The 25,597-nt window shown below is 35.2% G+C and overlaps 1 protein-coding gene across 2 annotated transcripts; it reads right to left on the bottom strand.

The window, feature by feature from the left end:
• Nucleotides 1-601: 601 nt before the first annotated feature.
• On the bottom strand, nt 602-25,597 carry LOC110735090 (sister chromatid cohesion protein SCC2-like). 2 transcript variants are annotated; one of them, XM_021915231.1, is made up of 28 exons: nt 25,103-25,597; nt 24,823-24,932; nt 23,290-23,420; nt 23,111-23,204; nt 22,762-23,018; nt 22,508-22,612; nt 22,261-22,372; nt 21,975-22,071; nt 21,569-21,755; nt 21,038-21,466; nt 20,434-20,960; nt 19,918-20,128; nt 19,793-19,843; nt 19,500-19,658; nt 19,250-19,417; nt 17,435-17,725; nt 17,215-17,367; nt 13,247-13,416; nt 12,584-12,695; nt 6,059-6,214; nt 5,870-5,974; nt 5,546-5,779; nt 2,813-2,946; nt 2,452-2,739; nt 2,011-2,368; nt 1,840-1,932; nt 1,610-1,735; nt 602-1,259 (listed from the first exon to the last, which is right to left on the bottom strand). In XM_021915231.1, the coding sequence occupies exons 1-28, from the start codon at nt 25,333-25,335 to the stop codon at nt 1,044-1,046; spliced, it is 5,307 nt and encodes a 1,768-aa protein (XP_021770923.1). In that variant the 5' UTR covers nt 25,336-25,597; the 3' UTR covers nt 602-1,043. The 2 variants fall into 2 exon arrangements, with proteins under 2 accessions (XP_021770923.1, XP_021770922.1); XM_021915230.1 differs by having other exon boundaries at nt 6,059-6,217; nt 25,103-25,596.

The following is a 25,597-nucleotide window of genomic DNA, read 5'->3' as shown; positions in this document are numbered from 1 at the left end:
TGGTATTTTATTGTACTATTATACTCGTATTTTATACTACTAGAGTATAAGTTATTTTAGTAGTACTATTTATAGCCATTATAGTCATAGTGGTACAATCTTTGTACCACTAAGAAAAAAATAAATAAATAAAATCACCACTCTTTTGTCATATATATAGCTACTATTTACTTGCCAGGTAAATAGCAGCTATGCGCCAATACTTAACCGATAAGGCTTACAATTTCCCTACAAATCTTTCCAACATTAGAAAGATTTAAAATGTGAGGGAAAAGTAATCCCTTCCCTTCCTTCCTATCAAAAGATATCCACAGAAGTCGGGAGGATGAATCCCTTCTTTTTTCTTCTCTTCCTTTCCCTCCAATTCTCCCAATCCAAAAAATAGTGATTTTTGTCATTAGTACAGATTTTGATTCTCCACTAAAAAATCAGATCTGTAAACTTGATGAATTTAGTCAGCATTACCTATAAAAAGAAATTTTGTATACGAAAACAAGAAACTAAAACTATTAGAGGCAACTTAAATTGCATGGGGAGCACCCCAACCGAAAGTCAATAGCACCTGATCCGGGGGAAACCTTTAGACACCACAGAGCTGCGATAAATAGGAAAAACTACACCTACACCAAAGATAGGCAGAGCAATTGATTGCTTGAAAACGAACGGAAGCTAGTATTTACATTCCATTAAATGAAGTTTCATATTCTTTACAATTACCGCCCAACATAAATAGGAAAGCAAACCCCAAGGTACAAAAAAATAGGGGAAAGCCTGGCCTATCCACATCAAATAGCAACAAACAAAGCCTGGGGCCAATGTGAGGCGAATTCCTACCAAGCACTATACCCAGGTATAATTGATAACCAAGTTACAAGACTGGAGCAGCAGCTGAAAGCCAAAGTCTTTTCAGAGCCAATATGATTTATGGTCTTTGAGTCTGGACCTCTGTTTCTGCAAATCTAACTCTCATTCGTTCTTGTGTATGTTTTCTTTGCATCTGTGCTACAAAACTGTACAAGTTAGCCTAACCTGCTATGTACAAACTACAACCGCCTGCTTGCTCTTACACCATTGCTTTGTCGGCCACTTTGATTCCTCCGCCCTCCAGTCCAATCTTCATTATCATCTTCATCTTCATCCTCCCTACTTATCATTCGGCTTGCTTTACCTCCTCTTTTGGAGGTTGGGCGTTTCCTTTTAATGTTTGCTGTGTAGGCTGAGTAGTCAACAGTATCTTCCCTCAGTGCATTCTTGAATTCCTATTAGTAACGAAAGCAGGGAACAAACAAATAGAATCAAGGGATCAGTGAATCCACATACAACCCTGCGCCTAACATGTGGAAATGTTTATGCATACCCTTTGAAGTGAAAGGGTACTGAAAAATACGTAGAGTATTTTTCCATACTCACTACTAATCTTTGTACAATATCTTTTCCCATTAGAATTTTCTGGTTCTCATTATCTTTTCCTATCTATATCGATTTACTGTTGGAAAAGGAAATTAGGAAAGGCAAATAAGCAATTACAAGTTACAGCTAACAACTCAAGTCTTTAACCATGGATCGAGGGGAGAGGGGGAGGGGGCGTTTGCTGTACATGTAATAGTACCTGATATCTCTGGGTCAACTCTTCAGACGTCGAAGGCATATCAACGTTTATGACACCAATGCTAAAAGGAATATTCTGTCTGGAAAGGACCTCTCCAGATTTGGGAGGATCGGCAGGTGAAAATGCCTATTAAAAAGAATTGCATTCTCTGGTTAAACAAGGTTATTTGAATGACAACTAATAATAAGTTTAAGCAAAGCACAAAATAATTTAGACTATAGTAGTCTTACTTGGCATCGAACATCATCCAAATTGTACATAATCTTCAAGTGCCTCTTCAACTTTAAGAGAAGCTGAAGTGCCGTAGCTGCAAGACAGACAGCCTGCCAAACACCAATTATTAGATGTAAGACTACTTTGATCTACTACAGAAATACTGTAAATTGCTTCTAAAATCCTACCTGTATTCTCTGCTGATCATCTTCTGCAAGGACACAAGGTCCAGCAGGTCTTGTGTGCACAGTTTCTTCATTCACCGTAGAATGAAAATGCCCATCTTCAGGAACCTCAACTTGTCCATTTAACTCAAAAGATACAGAAGATGCCAAGAGAGACCCAAAAGGTAACTCTTGCAAAACACTCCCATTTTCTGTCAGGACCTTTTGCGAACTTCGCTGGGAGAAATGGGAACTGAAAGCTTTTAGACCTGCTTCCAGTGTCCCAGATCTAACTTGAATCACTCTGTTTATGGTGTAAATCAAGTAAAGGGGCTCATCAGGGGTTGTGAAAGGGAGCAAAGCAAGGATTTCCGTACAGTACCTAGACAATATTGATGCAATATGAGTTAACAAACCATAGTGTAAAATTAAAGCTCACAAAGTAGCAGAGGGAGGATAACCTACATCAAGAAAGAGACAACTGTTTCACTCCAGCTTGGATTATCAAACTTGCGAATAACTGAAGACATGAACTTATTTCTAGAAACACGGTTTCCCCGTATAAGCTTGTATATACGAGAAACTCCTATTCTCGCATTTGCAAACGATGCATCCTCATGTTTTCCCTTGTTTTCAGCAACATTGAAGTGGATTTTAGAACTTGGATTTACAGAATTCTCATTCATTGATCGTATAAAATTAAATGACAACTGCAGTCCATCACCAAGGCGGCTCTCAAAGAAAGCTGGATACCTGAAATGATTCATCAGATAGTGAGCAGGAGCAAAGAATAATAAATGTTAAATACAAAGTTTCAGAATAGTACTTCTCATTCATATTCATTAGCAGATGGTGTGCCAACTTTGAGTTCACCTCCAAAGGATCTGTTTCCAGAGCAATGAGGTACGGAACACAAGTAATTGGGTGTACAAGACCTTGGCGCAGAGCAACTTCCACGATCTGCACAGAGCAAAATACAAAATCAAGCAATAAATCATGTACTGCAGGCACATAAAAATAGCAGACTTGCAGTCAGTATTGCCTTTTAACAGTAGGCACAAGGTAAGCTTTTGACAAGGAAAAGAACATATAAAATGTGATTGCGAATCTCAGAACCAGAACAAAAACTTAAGCGGCAAATAAACACATTGATGTTTAAATCTAACATCGACCACAAATTGCTTGAAACAAATGGCAGTATAATTTGTTATGTTCAAACCTATCACTATCATTATAATATTTGCTGCAGAAATATCATGTAAAAATAGAATAACAACAACAACAACAAAATCTTAATCAAAAAATGATTTGGGGTCGGCTAAATATGGATTGTCATAAGGAACCATCCAAAAATACAATGCCAAAAAACAGAAAAACACATTTATCTAAAGCAGAAAACACTACAACGTTATTTGGTGGAGTCCAATTAATCATCAGATTAAAATCCGACAACTGAATAATGAGGGAGTAAAATATACTTAGCCAACAAAGCCCCATTGAATGACCAGTTTAACCCATAATAACAAAAAAAAAAAAAAAAAAAAAAAAAAAAAAAAAAAAAAGTTTAGTAAAAGAAGAGCGATAATATATCAGTCTATCACAAACTATTTATTTAAAAATACCAAACATATCTACTCACACACGCTTGATTGCTCGAATGAAGGATAACTTTGCTACAGCTACAGCAATACCTTCTTTAAAGTTAAACTACCCCTAGTCCAAGGTAAAGTGAATTCTCTGCTCAGAAGCCATCCGTGAAGAACTAGTGAAGATAAACTTTTACATATACCAGTTCCACATGTCTAAAAAACAATCCCTCCAGTGCATGAGTTGAATTTGTTAAGAAAATATGTAAGAAGGGTTTGTTGGGGAATTGAAAATTATAGAAAAGAGAAAGTGGGTGAACTGTTTATTTAAAAGTAAGTGATGTGAGAGGAAGAAAATAAAATAAAAAAAATAAAATAAAAATAAAAAAGTGTGGAGGGTGGAGATATACACAATAAAAAAATAATAATAAAGTGTAGAAGATTTCCAAATTTGGAATTGAAAAAACAGCCGATTAAGTTAAGTGTTGCTCTTTAAAAAAAAAAAAGTATTTCCATTAAGCATTAACATCCTGTTACTGCATTCTACAATCTACAGCACATGAGATACTAAGAGCTAAACTTTGGAATGTTATAATTATATAATTCCATACTCTGCATTACCAAGCAAAGGTGGTAAATGCCAATATTCTAGATATTATGATAGAATACTTTAGCAGGCAATTTAAAAAGGAAATAAAACAGCGATACCATATATATACACACGCACACAGTAGCAGTGGTGGATCCAGAATTTTTGAGCCGGTGAGTCACCATCAATTATTGATAACCCTGTCCTACCTACACCACCACCCGCACCGCCACCACCACCCACAAAAAAATACAAAAAAAAAGAAAACCACAACCCCAAACCCGTTGCACCCACCCTCAACCCACCATTAACATATCGCAGCATAGAAACAACAAAAAAAAAATCCAAAATAAGACAGAAAATTTGAAATACACACATAAAACTTAAGGCATACCTCACAAAATTATATCAATTATGGGTTTTTAGGGTCATATTGGGGGAGGAACAAAAGATGATTTTTGTGATTTTGACACATGTTCTTTCCTAAAATACTCTAAGCTGTTCATTTCCAATTCTCCAAAGTCCAAACGGTAATGTCAAAATATGGCGTTTTATACTTTGACTTCAATTTTACAACAATTGAACAAAACAACTTCAACCATTCAACAATTCAACCAACAATTTCAAAACAATTTATTTACCAAAATAAGAAAAATAAAAGGTAAAACAAATGAAAAGAAAAAATAATTTTTTTTACAAACACGGAATGAATAAAAAAAAGAAAAAAGGAACACAAAACAAAATTATTAAAAAAAAGGAAACCCATCAGACCCACCCCCACTCCCACCCGGCCCCCACCCCAATTTCCTTCTTCCTATTCGTATGTAGCTGCTCTGTTTGGCTCTCTTCCTCTACAATCACCATCATCGCCATCACCATCAATCAACAAATCAAGACCATTCTTCATGGTTAATTCAATCACAATTCACAAAACCACAAAACTTTGAGGAGAAATAAATTAATCTAACTCATTCAATCACAAACCCCAAATCATGGTGGTTTTTTTAAAAAAAAATTAAACTTCATTTTTTTTTACTGCTGAGTCACGTGCACCACTGTGCACATGAATACATCTGCCAGTGCACAGTAGTATTCACACTGTCACAGTTCTTTCTTTTTTCTCACTTTTTGGTTTGCAATTTAGAAGTTTATCAATGTGAAATTGTGATTTCTATGTCATATTACTGGAGTAAACCATTGCAATATTAATATATTTCCTTCTGTTACCTCTTTCAATAGAGTTAATTAGGAAACAATTAAAAATCTTGACAGGAATAGTTACCTTCAGGCCGGATTGGAATTCAAATTCAAAGCATGGAATAGAGTTGGCACATGTAAAGTTGAAATTAACCCATGATTGTGAAAACTTGACAGGAATAGTTACCTTCAGGCCAGATTGGCGAATTTGGTCATTTGTGTCCAAGCATCTTTCCAAGATATGGTTCCAATAAAGTTGCACTATTCCACCACAAATGTTTGTATCACCAGCACCTGCAGCAACAGGCACCACAGAACCACCATCGTGGGAGCAGTCAACCACATTATCTTCAACTGTATCTGAGCCCAACTGACTTTCAGCATCAAGGAGATAATCATACATATTCTGCAGAGCTTGCAGCTGGCGATCATATCATATTAGAAAGGGCCAAAGCATAACCTTTACTAAAGAGAGTAGGAGGAACAGGTAGGCTAGGAAACAAGCCCTTACCTTCAGACGAGCATCACAGCTGGAAGACAGCGTTGCAGATAAAATTTTTCCAGTATCCTTCTCCAACATGCATTCAGGTCTAGCAATCAAAATAAATCCCAGTGCCTGGAAAGTGCACCTTCTCTATGAGCCAATGAACATATTTATTAAAAAATCTCCTACAGTCGGTATGAGAAGAAAGACGCTTACCTGCAGAGCTCTGACCTTTATACCAAAATCATCAGCTAGAAGATACTTCTTAAATAAACTGATACTGCTACCAACATCGACACCTTCAGTAGATTCCCTTAACAGGGTGCTACCATAGCGAATCAGAAGCCCAAGACAAAACAGTGACCTGCCAACCTGCTACATAATTTGAAAAGGTAAATTTGATTCAGAAGCAGTAAGGTTATAAATTCTATCCTACCAACTAAGGAAAACAAGCAAAAGAAAAGAACATGAAAAACTGAAAATAGACAGTGCATGCATTGTAGGAAAAGGTAGAAACTACAAATACGTAGCATAACCAAAGCTGCATAATACATAATATCTATATATTCCAAGTCAATACAATACATTTAAAACAGTGGATCCAATTATAGTATAACAATCATTATTTTGTATATGCTAAATTTAGGACCAGGACTCCTTCATCCAATAAAATTCAAGAGCACATTAATGATGATGTACATCAAACAATATTTCTATGAATTGGCTCAGATTAGTGACCAAAGCGAAGAGATTAAGGACTGAAACAAGAGATGAAGAAGAAAGAAAGAGTAAAAAAGAACAAATATGAGTGAATTAATGCTAACCAAGGTTCTAATCACCAAATGCAGCCTCGCTAATCTTTTGAGAGGAATACTACTCTCCTAATACTACAACTGATCACTTATCACAATGTTCTACACAATGATTTTAGCCTAACATTGCTCCGTATGTTCTGTTGGATAATATTCCTTCAATATAAAGCTAGCTTGCTTTTCTTCATAAGACAATTCTTTCACTTGGCTTTTAAGCTTCCTTATTTTGACCTTTCAAAGTACGCAAATTTTGCAGTATAATACATTACTACCTAATTCCCTTTGGTTCACAATAAATTGCGACGGGAGAATAAAAAGTGAGTAAATGGTGAGAGACCACAAATAACTATGTAATCAACTTAGAAAAACCTTGTAAATTACCCACAATCATGGTTTGAAATGCCGCTACAGTCACGAATGCGATAACGATTGTGGTATTGGAGATGATGCATGAACTGGATCGCGCTTATGTGACATGAAAGTGGTTTAAAATTCTTTTTTTGAAATTATAGTAACAAAAATCTAGTATAATATTGAATATATTAGAGTTTTTAAGGCCATTATTAGAGTAATGACTAATGAGTTGAGAAAAGTTGCATAATTGTCTAAATAGCTAGGCATCACATGTAATTGGGCCAAATATCAGCCACGAACCCACGATTGGTTTTAAAGACCAATACAACGCGAAATAAATCCGTGCGGTAGATTTGAAAACTGATACAACTCAGCAAATAATACATTGGGGCCGATTTTTTAGTTTTTACACCATGCCCACAATATCATGTGAGTAAGGAGCATAGAAACGTATCCTATGTTTGGATCAAAGGAAATAGAGGGAAAGGAAGGGAAGGGAAATAGAGGAATGGAGTATCTTTCATTTCGATAACAAATGAGGAAGGAAGGGAATAGGATAGGTAATAGATGGAGGGTTTAAATTATAAGAAATTGATCTCTTCAACAATTGAGAGATTAAGAGGGAAAACTCATCATTATTATAAGATAGTGGAAAAAAGGTGAAAGCGATCACAAACAATGTGAATAAAAAATTTGTGATAAGGGTATCTTAGGAATTAGCCGTGTGAAAGGGATGTTGAATTTCCTTAAGAGAAAAGATCGCAACGGTACGACATTGGTGAAACTTCCTTAAAAAATAGTTGTTGAATATTTAAATAATAAAGGAAAATATGGAAATTTGATATGAATACAAAAGAAACACATTGGTATTATATATGATAACCATAATAGCTAAAATACCTTAAAATGAATACATAATAAGGGTATTCAAAACACCACAAATGGACTCGTATGTGAGTACAAATGTGTGGTACAATATGATGAATTTTGGATAGTGAAATTATCTAAAAAAACAAAAAGATTTTATTCATTAGCTTGAATAATTGTGGATCAAATAACAATGCGAATAACTCCCTTCGTCCTATTTAGTTGACCGGGTTTGACTGTCACAAAGTTCTAGGCATATTATTTGACTTAGGGTTTTTGGGGGGGGGGTGAATTGATTTTGGTATTTTTACGTGAAAATTACTTTATTATGTGAAAGTAGTGGAGTAACTTTTTAGTGTAGTTAGTTTGTTGTGGGGCCATAAGTTTTGTTGGTGGAAGTGAGAGATCATTTTTTAATTATTTTCATAGAAGTTGGGAAAAAAGCGGGACTCATATCAAGTGAAAGAAACAATGTAAAATTAATGGGACCATTCCTTTTCAGGAATAGGCACTTTTTTGTGTAAGACGAGAATTATGACATGTAAATTTCATAAAATGCTTCCTATTTTCAGTTGAATCACAAAATGATGGGGGTAATTACTTAAGCACCCCGTTCTCCGGAAGCCAACCAGCTAGAGTGATACTCCGATGCCCTGGAACGGGCGACACAACCAAGCTTGTTATTTTGCCTGAGACCATCCAAGAACTTCTTGATTTCAGCATCAAAAAATTTGGACGCCATTGTACTAAAGTAACGACTTTGGACGGAGCTGAAGTCGATGAGATTGAGCTAATTAGAGATGGTGATCAACTTTGTCTCATATGTGAAGAAATCAATATGCCTGAAGTGTGTCAACAATAGGGCAACCCTATAAAGAAAGTGTTTCAAATGAACAGAGGCGGAAGGAGTATGTGATATGAATATCTTTTTTTCCAAAACAAAATGAAAATTGGGTATCAAATACTTCAAAGATGTTTGCCAAGATTCAATAATTATGCATTTAAACAAATTTAACACTCAAAAAGATGTTATAGCAAGTTCAAAAATTGGACACCAATTCCTTAAGAGTTAGTTGATTCAATAGAGATATTCAAACATTGTAATTGGAAAACAAAAATACTAACCCTTTTTTTAGATTGAAGGAAACGGAGAGAATGATGAAATATATTTCATTTGGATAACAAAAGAGGAAGGAAAGGAATTGGAAGGAAAAAAAATAAAGGGATTAAATTGTAAGAATTGATCTCTCCAACAATAAAGAGATTTGGAAGGAAAACTCATCATTCTTCCCTCCCTCCCTTTCCATTCCCTCCTCTTCTTTTCATTTTCAGTTCTTTATCCAAACACACTGTAAGTAATCCTTCTACAATATGCAAGCTGATATTGTGCTGAGAATCTAGATGATCCTTACCTATTCCCTCACTAGAAAGGAATATTATAGTTAATTAAAAAGAATATGAAGGAATAAGAAGGAACCAAATCTAAGGGGAGAAAATTAGATATGCCGGAATTTATAACTATCAAGGTGAGAATCGCCAATTACAAGCTTGCCAACATTCAAGAGGTTGGTGTTCTCCCAATCAATAATTCTACTTCAGCTTTTCTCACTAACCCTCAATATGCTACCCACCCACTTTTCTTCCCTCACAAATACCTGACTTGCTCTTTACTCCAACGCTCTAACTAGAATAACTAGATTATTCCTCTTGTTACTAATCTGAAGAATATTTCCTTTATTGTCATTTACCTTTCTTCTAGTAAGGTTGATTCTATATACATTGTCGTCTTAATGGTTGTTGCAAAGACTCACCCTAAATCTCCTGTGCTCGTCACATACAGCAGAAAATCACCCAAGAAAAATGCAAAGAACAAGTGACAATGAAATGAAGTCAACAGATGATAGAGTTTATAAGAGGGTAAAGGGGTCTCTTAGCTAAGAGTTTGTCAGAAAGAAAATTTGTTACGAAAATCATTAGTTATATATAAATAAGGGAAAGCTGAAAGCGAGGCGTGCTGAATGTAGAAAGAAAAAGTAATGGGAGGATTTATCAGCCTTCAAACAGTGATAATTTGTAATAGTTGGTTACACTGATCATCAATACAAGTGGTTAATCCTTCCCTAGGTTAATCGTATTCGCTGAATTTCTTAAAACTAGTTTATTACCCATTCAACACATGGATGCTACTAGCTAAATAGAAGCTTGCAAAAAAAAAAATGTTTAAGGAAATGAAATAAACTTGAATTTTGAGAAGTGAAAAACATAATATTAATGACATGTAGTAGCATAAAATCCAAACTAGTGTAAAAATAAAATCATTTAAAATGACTAAAATTACATATAGAATATATTTATTAATTTATTTTTTGACATTACAAACATGAAATTATATTAACAATACCTTTTTAAAACCCCGTGAAAAATAATCCTTTTTTAGAAACTTATAATTATGAAACTAAAGAACAATAAGAGAGTTATCATTAAACGGTAACTTTTATTATTTGCTTTTTGTAAAAGACTTGATTCCTTTTCTTTTTTAGGGGGTAAATATTACATAATTACAAACCTTGCCATTTCAAAGTAAAATAAGCACATAATTATAAGGGTAACTACATTAGATAGAATCAATTAATAATCATTCAAGGATTTATGATATTAAATCTCAATAAGAGAATCATCATTAAACTATAACATGTGTTACTATGCTTTTTTTTATAAGACTTAATTCCGTTTTTTTGGTAGATATTACTATAAATTCTAGTTTACGACTTTACAATCCCTGTCATTTCAAAGTAAAATAATCACATAATTATAAAGGTGAACCACACAATAGACAAGAATCAATTAATAATCAATCATGGATTTATATTCTATGGTATGTCAAAATACTTCAATTTATGGCCAAATAAATTCAATATCTAATACAGTGGTCTGACATTTAAAAGTATGATAATCAAGCATTTATTTAATTTTATGAACATTTCTTTTTTTTTTTTTTTTGAGTAAAAGTCCATCCAATGTTCAACTGTCATAAATTTAATTTTAAACACATTGACCTATTTTAAAGGAATAACATAATAATTATAGTAGCAGCCATAAGAATTATCTTTAGGAAAAGTATAATTTGAAAGATTTTTTAAGGAGAATAAATTGTGGATATAGTTTAAAACATATGATGATAAAAGGTATGATTTTTTGGGTACTTTTATATTATTTAATATAAACGATATTGTTGAAAAAAAAAAATTCGAAAGAATTTGTATTATGGTCAGGTGGTTCAAAATCTTCTAATTAAGCAAGTGTAACAGAAAGATTTTGGCACGTTTAGAAAAGAATAATACAGTAGAATAAAATTTAAGATTTCTACACAATTTAAATTTTAAAAAACTCTTATAGTTAAAAATATCAAGGAGTATAATAGATGATCAATTCTGCCGGGAAGAATAAGATTCTAGTCAAATGAACAGAAAACTTTTCCAAAAAGTAAAAGTTGAAATAAAAAAAATAAGCAACAGAGAGAGAGAAGTTGGCTCTCTGTTAGTATAGAGTTATAGATTGCTAAAAAAAATACCTAATTCTTAGTAATTGTTTCTTCAATTGTGGTAACAAAGTAGGTAACATCACGTATGTGTAGCAGAAATAATGAAAGAATAAGAGATGAGAACTACACTAAAGTAGCTGGAGGGATATAAAATTGATTTATGTTAAGATAATCAATGATCACAAATACATAATAATGATTACACGATGCATGCTCATTCACTTAACAAATGTAGGCTTAGGGCCAAAGGTTTTTTTTTTTATTAAAGAAGAATTTCTAAGCAATATAGGACTCAAGTTTACCAAAATAAGTATGAACAAATCAGCTGACCCAACCCAAATCCCGGGCAGTTAAAAAATGAGGTTAAATCAACTGAAGTGAAAAATACATAATAGTAATAGCAATAAATATGACTAAGTCAACTGCATTAGATTGAAAAAGAGGAGCTGACAATTAAGTAATAGGAACTAGTTCAATTAACAACAACAATAACAATAGTAATAAGAATTATGAAGCTGAAAAATAATGAATTGAACGAAAAACTACAAAATAAGTCCAAATGAACAGGGTCAAAGTCCATTCCAGCCCATCCAATTTACACCCTTAAAAACAGCAAGCAATTGTCATCATTTAGACAAAGATAACATGTATGAGAAACTTTGACATATACTTCCTCCATTTCTATTTAGTTGACACGTTCAATTTAGGCACACATATTAAGGAGAGAATGATAAAGCAAGTGGGGTACACTGAAAAAAGCAAGGTATAAAACTTACACAAAAAGGAAACGTGTCAAAAAAGATAAACTTCCTAAAAAGGAATACGTGTCAACTAAAAAAAACGGAGGTAAGTATGATACAAACATTCCCAGTAATCCAATAGCAATTATAATAAATGCATCTTTTGTTCAGATTTCTAATACTCAAAGCTTGTAATCTTGTTAATACTCAGTTAGCTATAACATACATCAATTGAAAACAAATTAACAACAAAATTTTGATATTTTACTACTCATTGTGCACACACATAAATTCCAAATCAGAGAAACTTTAGACAGGCGTTTTAAGGAAATTAGTTAACTTCTGCACAATTAAAGTAACATCAAGGATATTGGATAGTAGCATTAGAGATGGTGAGACAACCCTAACAAAATTGGCAGGAGCAAACCTGTTTGTTATCAACACCAAGAGCATCCAAACGCTTTTCGAACACCTGAATCAGAAACTGAATTAACCTAGCTCCCTTTCCACCAGCAATTTTATTCAAAGAGCAAAGACACCTACAGCAGATGGGGATGTAATTTCATCAGATGGGGTTGTGCAAAAAATAAATGCACAAGAAAATTTAAATGAGCATAGGGATTATTTTATAGCCCATTCTCTGAAGACCCAAAACCAGGTATTAGAGAAAGCAAAGTATTTTTTAACATAACTCCTTTTAATGGGTAATGATGTACCTTAAACTGCCTCATGTATCTCGGACATTTTGCTATTAATTATTTTGAAACACAGAAGCCTGATTATTTATTTATTGTCAGAGATCACCAAAACCTACTTCATACTCCCTTGATTCTATATTTTTCTAACCACTTAACCAATTTATTCTATTTCATAAAACCTGCCATTTGGAATACAGAATGTGCTATTACTTGTATGTATAAGATATCAATGCAACAGTATCAGTTTTGAAAGCAACTCCTTAATATATGTGCATATCATTGCTTATTTTTTCACAATCATCAACTACAAAGACCCAGCAATTACAGTTACTATGGCAAAAAGGATACTAGACTGAAAAGCTGATTAATAAACAAGCAGTAAGTATGTTTACTTGATGCAAGCATGTACAACAGTCAAAAAGGAATGACGAACAATCATCTGCTTCAGATCCTGCTCGAGTTCTTCAACAACACTTTGAGGCAACTTACGCAGTAAAGGAAGAACAGCATCAATTATAAATATAACACTTTCCAAAAGCTGGGCCATAACTCGATTATCAACCTTATACAAGAACAAAAAAAATCATCAAACAAGGAATAATGTAACTTCAGCATCACCTCCCCCCCACCCTCTCTCTCCTCCTCCAAAGGAAAGAGGCTGTGAAACAGCACAAAAAAAAAATTTATTAAGCTGAATTAACTCTACAATTTCTATATATTATTTTACTTCCTAACAACACTATGCAATAGAGGACGTTGAAACAAAATACGAAGGTGAGAACTTGAAAGTATGACATGCAGAAGTTTGCAAGAGGATACAATAATATGAACTTTAAGTGAAAATTACATGGATACCAGTATAGTTATATATCACTAAGAAAATGCAGGGGCAAAAAAAAAAAAAAAAAAAAAAAAAATCAATACTCATTACATCGCTCTTTACTTCTAATTTTTGACGGAGTAGTAGATAAGTTCATAACCTTTTATACAAGGGCATAGCAAAAACAGCACCTTTCAGTAACACCTAACCTGCCTTTTTAGAGCATTAAGGGAGCAATTGGTTCAAGAAAGGGAAAGATATTTAACAAAGAAAAAACTGGGGAAGGAAAGGTTAGATGTCAAGTTTATCTTGTTGTTTGTTTTAGATCTAAGGAAGGGAATCACTCAATATTCCACCATCCCATCCCTCAACTCTTCCACCACTCTTGCCCTTTGACTTTCCCAAAACAACCACCATTTTCCCAGTACTCCTCCGCTCCTCCCTCTGATTAAAGCCGTCGCTGCTGCCTTCTACTTCGTCCACCACTCAATCCCTACAATCAGAGTAGGATTTCTTTCATGATCTAGTGGTTGGGGTTGTTATATGATGGATGGAGATGAGTTCTTCTGGGTAAGTGAAGGCTTTTTTTAAGGCTATAGAGGTGTTTCCAGATGGGCCGTGCATGGGTTTTCAATTGGATGTGGATATTTACTGGTGGACTGTGGTGGTTTTTGGGGTGGTTGGTGGTGGTGGCGTGGATTTCTGAAGGTTGGGTAAGTGGTGATGTATAAGGGTGGTGGTGGTCGAAGTAGTGGTCTATGATGGTCAAGGTGGCTATGTAGTAGAGGGAAGAGGTATATGGGGAATAAGAGTAGAGAACTTGGGGTGATAGAGTGGGGGAAAGAGAATAATTTAATTGGCATAACAAACAATTAAGGTAATCATCATTATTGATTCCCAAACCAAACGCCCCCTAAGAGTAGTAGATTAATGGCATTGCATTGTATTGTATGGTGACTGTTTTGTTGATGTTTCAACTCTCTCCCCTCAGACTTAGTTTTTACAAGCGCGCCTAGGCGCACTTGAGGCGCGAGGTGCGAGAGAAAATGCCTCTTAGTAGTAAAGCGTAGCTCATTCCAGGAAGCACGCACTTCAACGCCTTTTCTGCGCTTTTCCACTTTTTTGTCATAGGACAGGACACGTGATTTTTTTAAGAAAATTTCAAAAAAATCAGCTTTGAGTAAAAGAAGAAAGAGCATGTTGTTGAAGGGGTTAAAAAGGCTGTCCTGTACAAAACCACAGCCACCAGTGAACCACTTGGTTCTCGCTAGAAACTAGTCGATCCTTGGTGGAAATCGCTGGCTTACAACTTTACCATTTATTTGCTTTTTTTCTTCTAATTCTTCCTTCTCCATTTCATTTATTTTTCTTGGTTTTTTTTTCCTTTTTTCCTCTTCATTCTCTCTTTCTTGTTGTCAGCACTCCCTTCATTCTCCTCTGTTTTTTTTTTTTTTTATTTTTACAAATGTCTGCTCTTGTTAATCTGTTTCTGATTTTTTTTTTTTTTTTGAAGAATGTTTCTGATTTTTTAAATGAATCTGTTTATATTTTATCATTTTTTTTTTCGATTTTTTTTTTCTTTTGGTTTTCCAGTTTGTATCTTTTAATTTTGATTTTTGGCTTTTCTTTATTCTTCTTTTTTTTTTTCTTTTCAGTTTTCCAGTTTCTCTTATTCAGCTTTAATTGTACTCCAACTTTGTTATTTCAGCTAAGAACATGAATGTTATTTCAGCTAAGAACATGAATGAATATTCAACCCTTCCTTCCACGGGATCATCCATTCTATCTCTTTGTTATGCTCTTTTTTTTTCTTCTTCCATTCTATCTCTTCGCTCTCTACTTTTCTCCATTCTTTCTCAATCTTCTTATTTTTTTCTTTTGCTGACGGAACTTCTTCTTCTCCTTAATATTCTCTCTTTCCTCTGCGATCTCTACCCAGCTAGTTAGCTATGATAACACAAACTTTTCCTTATTATCTTTAATTGATAAAGTAACAAAAGCCTGTTGCCTCCTTTTGACTTTGTTAATCACGTGACCCTCTTTATATATATATAATTATTTTACAATAAAGTTTTAATTATTTATTATGCTTAAATTTGAATTTTTTTTTCGGAATTTTTTTTAGGAAACCTATATTTGATTCAATTTTATGTATTTGTTGATTTAGATTTCATTTGTAGATGTCATATGGCTTATTAATAATAAATTGATATGTTTAAAAAAATGAGTTTTTTAAATATAAATTATTAACAATAACAAAAAAACCTGCAACATTTCTTCAAGATCAAGCACTAAAATCAAATAAAATAATTATCACTTTAATTTGGTTTTTTTAATAATTTTTAATGCCAAAAAAGAAGTAAAATATAATATATTAAAATTAAAAGATTTGCGTTTTGTATCCAAAAGGCGTGCACTTTTGCTTTGCACCTCGCGCTTTTTAAACAAAGTATAAAAGTGATTTTTAAGGTTTTTGGCACTTAAGGTTTCCAGGAGGAGCGCGCCTCCGCCTTGCGCCTAGGTTTCCAGGACCCTTTGCGCCTCGGTGCGCCTCATGCTTTTTAAAACTAAGCTCTCAGATGTACCAACATTTGATCAAAGCATAGTTAGGATGACAAGATACTGTTCTTTAATCTCCATTGCAACTGGGGTCATAGAGCTGATTTGGTCAAAATAAACAAAAAAAAAAATCTTTCATTTCATAAAACTGACTTCCTTGGTCATGTCATTGATAATACAATCGCGGTAAGTAATTGTAGCCTCTCTGGAGACCCAAACTGGTTTGAAGCAAGGAGAAAGAATGAACCAAGCCCTTACTTACCTATCTATCTCAGAGCATCAATGCAATTAATTACCCCAACCTCTACCCCAATATAACAATCCCCTAAAAACCGAGGCATCCTGTATTGTTATATAGCCCAAAACTAAAGGAAATCTGTTCTCTGATCTCTGAAACTCAGGCAACTTCAGCACTAGTTCAGTGAGCTAACCTCAAAAACTGGTATTAAGTTTGATAGCAAGTAGACAGTGATTATGCTAATTTGACTTGAAGACATGCAAAAACAGAATCGAGAAGAGTCTCTTAAGAGAGCATAGATATTATGATGAGATGAGCAAATGAGCTCAAACTCTTCACAACCACTTCTAACATCATGTAGTTTATACCTCAACTGGTTTTCCAAAACAGATCATAATGACTCCCACACCGAGTATGGATCTAAGCGACAGGTTAGAGTCCGTCCTACTAGAATATTTTTAAATACCATTTAAAGGAAAAAGCCCATTATACCTAGCTCAGCAATTATTTTAAAGCTTAATCATCTGAAATTAGAACCATATCATCCAACAAAAAAAGTTAGGTTCAACACATTCATCTCTACTATCTAAATCATAAATACAAGATATAAAATGAAACAGGCCTTCTTAGAATTCTCATCACAAAAGCGATCTAAAAGAAAAAACACCAAATGAAAGTAAAATATACACAACAAACACTCAGCGAAATAGAATAGTGATTAGTGAATAGCATATACAAATTACCTGATTCTTAAGATATGGCTGCAGTGTGACAACAAACTGGGAAGGATTGGAGGCAGGTGCACAGAGTGACGGATCCACGACACAAAAGGCATGCAAAACCGTCACATAAGGAAGTATCCGCAACTCCCCTTCTTCAGAGTTCATTTCCTCTACCTGTTAAAAAATGTTCATATCACACAAATGATACCAAGTTTACTCACAAAATATGCAGCAAGAATACCTGTAAAATTCTTTCAAGTGAAAATTTGCACATCATTTCACAACGCTTGTGCACTGTCGCCAGTAATACAGGATTAGCCCCGGTTCCCTTCGACTGAGGCAAAAAATCAAGAGCCAAATTGCGTTTGATAATAGTGACAAGGGGTTGATGATTAGGCATCTTCCTTAACATGTCAACTATCTGTTCAGTCTTTCTAGCCACCTCTAACGGCACAGAACTATCATCTCCAAAGTACTGTCTCCCAGCAGGTTCTTCAAACCAGAATTCATAAAATGTTTTGCACACAAGATCCTGTTATCAAGATAAAAGTGTTGCATATTATATACAGCCTAGAAAACAAGATCAGCACAGCAACAAGTAGAATTTTTCAAAGAACAAAGAACGATATTTATGCAAAGTTCTCAAGTCCAAATGCACCGGCATTATAACAACCTTTCTGATATACGAGTCTAGATAAATACAAATCCACAGAGACCTATCAAAGTTTTGGCAAATGCCTAAGTACAAGGTGCAACATAGAGCAGGCTTAGTGGCTCAAACAACATATAACATCCTATGAAGCTCCGACATAAGCTGAAGTAAGCTACATGCCTAATTTAATGGAATGCAAGACAAGCTCTTTAGAATCAACCCTTTTGCTTTGCTCAAAGATGACTAGATCCAGCCTGCTTACCTGTACGGTGGTGATTATTCAGTCAAACACCACTCAACTTGGAAAAAATTCAGCCTTCCATTTTCTTTTCCATTCATTTGTGGTATCCATGTCAAAGACTTGACATTTCTTAATGGCCTATGGGCCAACACAAGCAAAATTGGCATAAAGCAGCCAGGGTTTTCCACTTGGATAGAACCCTGTTTCAGCAGTTATAAACAAGTTTGACTAACGTATTTTTCTTTCCCACCAAAAATATTCTCTCCTATGCCTCCTTCCAAGTTTTATTTATTGTCTCCTTCTGCCACAATGTCCCACTTGTACGGCTCATTGGATGCTCATCCTATTAAAAACAACCCCCCCCCCCCCTCTAAAAATTAAATTGTTAACACTATGGGGAAAAAGAACCAAAGAAAAAGCACAGGAGATGCAGCTGTTGCATGCAAGCTTCATCCAACTACTGACAGACAAGCACCACCCCACCCCCCCCCCCAGCTCCCTGCATCCATCCACGATTATTACAGATTTTCTTTCTACCACTATCTTCATGTACCAAATCCCCAAATTCAGTTGTTTCAGCCAATTTCAGCCAAGAAATCTCATTTCCTTCTTAATCTCCTTTTTTTCTTTTTCATTTATAAGGTCTACTGTGCAACACATTATTGCCAAGTAATGCAAACTGTACCATTCTGTTTATATCCCCTTGTAGTTGTGTACACCCATAAAACAGGGTTAGTCACAGCAAAGGTTAAAATAGGAACATGCAGTGTGAAGTTTTTTACAAGAGAAAGGTATGGTGTTTGAATATTAGGCATATGAACGGATTGAACATTACCTAATCATACAAGCCTGTTTTCTTTTATTTTCTTGGGGAGAGGGGGGGGTGGAGAAAGACAAGCCTGTTTTCTTTTATTTTGGCATAGTTCCTATCTGCTTTAATTACTTCTAGATATGTACTCACATCCACTGTAATTGTTCCATTGAACCTCCATTTGATACATTTCACTGAGGGGTCATCCTAAATCTTGGCAGTTTATCCAGATTCCAGATTATGCCTAGCCAGTTCAATTACCACAATAATATTTTAAAAAGAAAAATGAAGATTTACATTTAACACGTTTGGATAATGGATAAAAGCTTAAAAATCATAGTATAGCCTATACCTGAATACTTGATTCTTCATCACTTATACGGGAAATGATCTCAATGCAAGCAGGTGCAGATTCCACAAACTCAACATTTGATGTACACATATCTCGGATTATTTTGATCGCCCGTTTCCGAACACTTACCCCAGTATCCTTAATTCTCTCCGCAACCTTTTCAAAATACTATGATACATAACACACAATAAGAAACTGCACCAATAAAATCACACAAACATACAAAAAATGTAGGAGAACTCATACATACTTGCAACCCAACATCTGGATGAGATGCGATATGCCTTCCAACAAGTTCCAAAGCAGCCTCTCTAACAGATATTGCAGAATCACAGAACCTTCCTTCAACGGCAAGTTGAACACGCTTATCACGCAAGACATCAGGATCGGCCTCTACAATTATACTAACCTGTTTAATTGGCAGCAAAAAAGAGTGGTCAGCAACTCAGTAGATGTCCAAAATCCACCTAAGTAAGAAATCATGACAAAAATCAATTTTAAAGGAGACAGATACAAAATAAGATGGATATCAAATTCACTTACAGCACGCAATGCCTTAGCCCTAATTACAGGTGAATTGTCTCGTAGACTAACCTGAAATGAGTTTCTAAGTTAAAAAGGAATGATTCATTCAACGCAAGATAACTGGAAAATATGTTAACACTAACCAAAAGCATGCCAAGAATAGTATCAAATCCTCTGGAAAATGAATTATTCTGTCCAAGACACAAAGTTATCTTTTTAATGGAATCTCTGGTTAACGTCGATGACAAGGCCCCTGAATCACGAATAACTGCTTTGGATTTCAATCTGGCAAGGCGATAGCTGAACTGCTGCTGATTTTTTGGATCATCTTTGTACCAGAGGCAGAGATACAACCTGCAAATATAAAGTAGCTATAAGGCACAACAAATTTTGCACCACATTATCAAAATATCATTACGTTAATTTTTTATAACAAAGACTTATGCACTTATCTACAATTAACGAACAGTGAAAATTAAAGCTGTGGTAGGCAGTTACAAAAATAGGGGAAAATCACATTTTAACTAGAAGAAGAAAATCAGCTTGGTTCTTCTGATGATCCTTTCCAAGATACTTGGAGTTGAGTACAGAACCTAAGTACTAAAATGAAAAAAGACTAAATGACAAGTATCATAGGATCAGATTAAGCAGACACATACCAACGAGCAAAAAGATGAAGATCATCAGATGAGCCCATTTCTTCAAGGTAATTAAGAAGCATCTGTTGAACAATCTCCATCTTTGAAGCAGACTCATCAGGCAAATTTTCTGATCTATTATGATTGTTTTTGCTATCATCCTTGATCTGAGATTTGCAGTATGATTGTAACACTATAAGTTGCTTTTTACAGAGACAGCAAGGGCACTGCCAACCACGCGTAGAGATGTCATGTTCTCTGACCCCCACACAATCAGGATGAAATGGTCTCTGACAGCCTTGACATATCACTAGAGCTTTTTCGACTACTCCATCTAAGCAAACAGAGCAAGTACCTGTCTGTTCATTCTCATTTATACTTTCCCTACCTAACAGCTCCTGAACTATCCAATTGTTATCACTATGGCAAAGAACAGACTCATGCTTTAACCGTGCAGCAATTGTACCAAGAATATCAATCGCCAATGAGCGTATAGAAATATCTTTTGATTTTGGACCAGCATTCTGAAGCAACAAGACACAGAGAACCTGCAAGCAACCATCTTTAGATGTGGAAAATTTAGAAGCAAACATTAAGCAATAAGCACCAATAGTGGAATTCTTACTTCTAAAATGAGGGAAGCAGCAGGGTACTCTGGCAGATTCAATGTAGTTAGCAGATCAACCACAATATTCTCCATTATCACCTTCACTTCGGATGCCTCTTGACTTTTACTTGTAAGTCGCTCAAGTACATGAGTCCAAAATGAAACGCATGCCTCTGTGGCTGCCTCATTGCATTGAACCAGGTAGTTTGTTTCAATAGTAGTTTCAAAGATGGCACTGATACTTGATGTTTGCCTCAAGGCTTCAGGAAGATTAGCACTATGGAGAACTAACTGAAGCAGTAAAGCAGTAATCATTTGAATCTGCTTCTGCTCTTCATCAGGTAAATGATATGCTCTGGCAGCTCTTTTTGAGAATGGAAGCTTCCATAGAAGTTGAATAACTTCATCAACAACATAGCTCCTATGCTGAGTGTATGAATAGAATACCTGCAATCTCAATGACAGAAAAAGTTAGATGTGTGGACAGAAGCATTGCAAAATTAAGGAAACTCCAGGTAAATGGAAAGTCAAAATGTATTGTTTTAATACCCCACTGATCAGGCTCATAGCCTTCATTTGCAAGAGTTGAATATTGTCAACCAAAAATGTTGACAAACACGTTTTCACAAGCTGCAAGATACAGCTGTCTGAGAGGCGTTCAACTAGCAAGAGGTCCTTTAGAAGACCAAGGATAGTACAAAGCTTTTGAAACACAGTGTTCACAGCAGCTGGAATCCTAGGAGTCAACAACCACATACAGCATGTCATTGTTTCTTGGAGACAAAGAAGAATATCTAAAGATCAGTACAAAGTTTAAAGCAGAGTGAACAATAACAATAATAACAGAATAATGAAAATAAAGTATAAATTAACACTTTACAGCTGCATTGAAATGGGTGTAATCACTTAGAAGAAATCAATGACCATAAAAAGCATATTGCAGAACCAAACTCACCTGTTAGCCACAGTTCTTTTTACTTTTATACTCTTAGTTATACGCCGTTTTTTGCTTGCAGAACCAAACTCAGCCTCGATATCTGGATCATCTTCCCCTGGAAAGCTAGTTTCTTAGTATGATTATCTAAAAGCACGTGCCTAAATTTGAGATGTAAAAGTAAGGCAAATAAATGTGGCTCCATAACAGTGGGTTGTAATTGCCATAATTTTACAAAACAGATGTTGACACAAATAAAAAAATTAAAAAAAAATGGTCCAGCACTCATCTTTCCTAAGCCACCTACCTTCAGCAACTCTGTTATCACCAGGTCTATGCAAAGCGCGATATGATGGATCATAAGCTGATATCACGTCCATGACCTGACGTCTGGTGAACTCAAGAATTCTCTCAATAATCTAATAGTAAGAAGATCACCACTTAAATCTGGTATAAACAGCTATTCTCACAGTACTTGACAAATAACATACCAGGGTAAAAATGAAAGCAAGCAATGTACTACACTTATGAAGTAAAATTGGAAGAAAACATACCTCTTCCTTATATAGTTGCTTTGGCATGTCATTAAAAGCCATTACAGCCAGAGCAGCATGAATAGACTCCAAAGCACAGAGAATCGATGAAACATCAGAATCTGACTGAAAAAATTTTCACAGAAGTAATAGGACGTCAGAAAACACAGAACATAACTCACCAAAAATTCTTATAGCGCAAGAGAATATACCCTCTCCACCCCCTTCCCCCTCACATCCAGTGGATGAGAGAAAAGCATTAAATATTAACTTACATTTTGACATTCATCAATTGATAGGCCTTCAGCGCGATGAATCTGATGGTCTAAAACCGTTAATAGTCTCACAAGAAAATCAACAGGAACTCGATGTACCAATTTTTCTTCTCTGATAGACAATATCTCCTTCACTACCATACGAATGTCAGAGGTGGGTAACATTAACCACTCCGATTCATCTCGCTCTTCACCAGGAATCTCAGCCCTACTACAAAAGTCCTCCAAAAAATCACAGAATCGCCCGATCATAGCATCTGACAAGTTTGATCAACATTAGTCTTAATGTAAAAATTTATAGAATGGAACACCAAGATGCCACTTCCAGTTATTGGTTAACTATACTAACCTCTTTGTTCACTGAAATCTGGCAAAGCAGATGATGACACTCCCTGGGTTCCTTTCTTCTTAGCTCTTGTTTTTTTAGATGATGAAGGTGTATCCTAAAATTCAGTTTGCAATTAAGAAATAAAAGGGTCTGAGCATAATGTTTAAAAATTTAAAGACAAAAATGAAAGGATAACATACATCAACAACATGAGCATGACGGTCCATGTGTCTTTCTTCATGGACTCCATCAACTTGACAGGATACATGCTCATTCTTCTCATGAATGTTGCGATCAGACTCCACATTAGAGATTCGCTCTTCAAGAGGACCTGAGAAACTTGAACGAGACGATAAACAATAAGGGACATTCACCACTTTCATCCAAGATGAACAGGAGACTAGTCATGGGAGTAAAAGGTGAAGATCTATCCAACTGCCTAATCCCTAGGAAGACAACATAGATTTGATTATAAAAACTTCAACAAACGACGTCTCTCGGTGAGATATAAGGCAATTCAGCTTTTATGATTTTATGAACAATATCACTGCAGTGTGATGATTGAAGAAATTTTACTTAGTCTTGGTATCATGAAGAGTTGATCACAAGATGTTACCCAAAAAAATCAAAAATAAAGGAGAAAAAATATAGACTAAAAAGTAAAAAGTCACTTAAAAAGCTTTAGAGGGAACATATTTGGACTCCCCTTATCAATTACCAAAGAACCCCTCTGATTTTTCTAAAACCATATTACACTTCACACTAACAGATCAACTATAATCCCTTTTTCATCCTCTTCAAGTTTTTAAAAACATCTAAGTCCATAGTTATATTTTGATGAAGATATTGGTCATCCTTATACTAATTCCCAACTCACTAAAGTCTAATATGCGATTTCCTTTGCCCATTGGCTTAGAAGGCCAGCAATTCCATGCAATGTCCCTTTATGAGCTAAAAAACCCTCCTTACATGATGCGATCATGGAGACAGCCCCGAAACAACATTATCACTAGGAATGCCTCACACAAAATCCACAACAGCACACATTGATTTTAACAAATTGTTCCAGTTTAAAGGTGTGATGTTCCTCACAAAAATCCTCCTCCAATCACTCAAAATTGGTTTCACCGCCTTATTTGACTCTTTTCATAGTTTTCGTTTGAGTCATGTTATCATATATCATAAACACTTCATTTCCCCTTCAGCTAAGGCTATATGAGGAGCAGTGTCCGTAATTCCTCATCATCCAAATTTGTTGGGCACTCCATTCTATCCCACCCTTGAGTATAGCTATCAAGCTAATATAATTCACATTCCACAAGTTCAAATGGCTGCATAGATTGTAAACTCGATTCCTCATTTGATATTTTAAACCAAAAGACGAAACATCTAATAAGCCACCAACTCATATGAATTCTCAAGCCCGTTGATAGAAAAGATCACGAAAGTAAACTAGAAGTGAGATACATCAGCACCAGTTCTACAATGCCTAGAATTAATCTTATCAGTTTTCAATCAAAAAAATAAAATAGATAAATAACGGCAGCCAAGAATTTTGAAAATTGTTGATTCATAATCAGCATTTGTCTCTCATTGGATTTTATCACAGCCAAACATCAACGAGTAGAATTTTAAAATTGTTGATGTAAAATCGGCATTTGTCTCTCGTTCGGATTTAATCATTCATATAGCTGGAACGACTCCATTGAATTGCCATATGAAACTACGCTTACCTGGAAGTGTACACTCGAAGGCGTCACGATTGCATCGTAAAACCTCCTCGCAAAGATCCATAGGCGCCATTGTAGAACCAGAACCTGAACTCGCATCATTTTTAAGATTCCTGACGAATTAAACACACTGTAAGACTACCAGCAGCAGCAAATAAATTCAAAAATTCAAACCAAAATTCCAATCACTCGCACAAAAATCACCTCAATTCAAATTCAAATTCAAAGCCAAACTCAAATTAAACCACAAAAAAAGATATAGAGAGAGAAATTAAGCACATACAAGTAAGAGACGTCAGTATGAAGCAAGAGATCGGCGATTTTCGGAGCTTGAGCAAGGATATCACGGCGGTTTAGCGGGCGAGAGAGGTGATCATCGAATAGCCGAAGCTGCTCGTCGGAAGCACCGCAAAACGGCGGAAGAGACGGCAGAGGTAAGCAAGGCGCAACCTCGGAGTGTAGAGTGTTGGAGAGAGTGACGCCTCTTTGAGTCCAATCGCTGAAATTGGTGCTCATTTTTCAATGAATTATAGCAATTGAAGTGAAATTTGGTTGGAATTTGATCATCAATTGATGAAATTCAGTGAAATTGGAATTTCAATTTCTGGAAAATTAGGGCTTGAGAGGAGAGAGAAAGAGAGAGAGGTTGAAGAAATTGGGAAATTTTGAAAGAATAAGCCCTAGAGAGAGAAAGTGAGAGGTAGAGAGAGAAAATAATGGAGATTACACAAATTACAAATGGCGGGGAAAATGTAAAAAATAAAATTAAGTGGGTTAA

The sequence above is a fragment of the Chenopodium quinoa genome, unplaced genomic scaffold, assembly GCF_001683475.1.
Source record: "Chenopodium quinoa cultivar QQ74 unplaced genomic scaffold, ASM168347v1, whole genome shotgun sequence".
In the NCBI taxonomy this organism is placed as follows: domain Eukaryota; kingdom Viridiplantae; phylum Streptophyta; class Magnoliopsida; order Caryophyllales; family Amaranthaceae; genus Chenopodium; species Chenopodium quinoa.
Note: the sequence above shows the minus strand (reverse complement) of the source record. Positions and strands in the feature narration are given on the sequence as shown.

Bases quoted from the DNA above. Each gene is read 5' to 3' on its own strand.
- LOC110735090 (XM_021915230.1), bottom strand. From the start codon at position 25,335: ATGAGCACCAATTTCAGCGATTGGACTCAAAGAGGCGTCACTCTCTCC. The intron at 24,933-25,102 runs GTATGTGCTTAA...TTAATTCGTCAG, and splicing joins CATACTGACGTCTCTTACTT to GAATCTTAAAAATGATGCGA. The intron at 1,736-1,839 runs GTAAGACTACTA...TCTTTTTAATAG, and splicing joins TGGATGATGTTCGATGCCAA to GCATTTTCACCTGCCGATCC.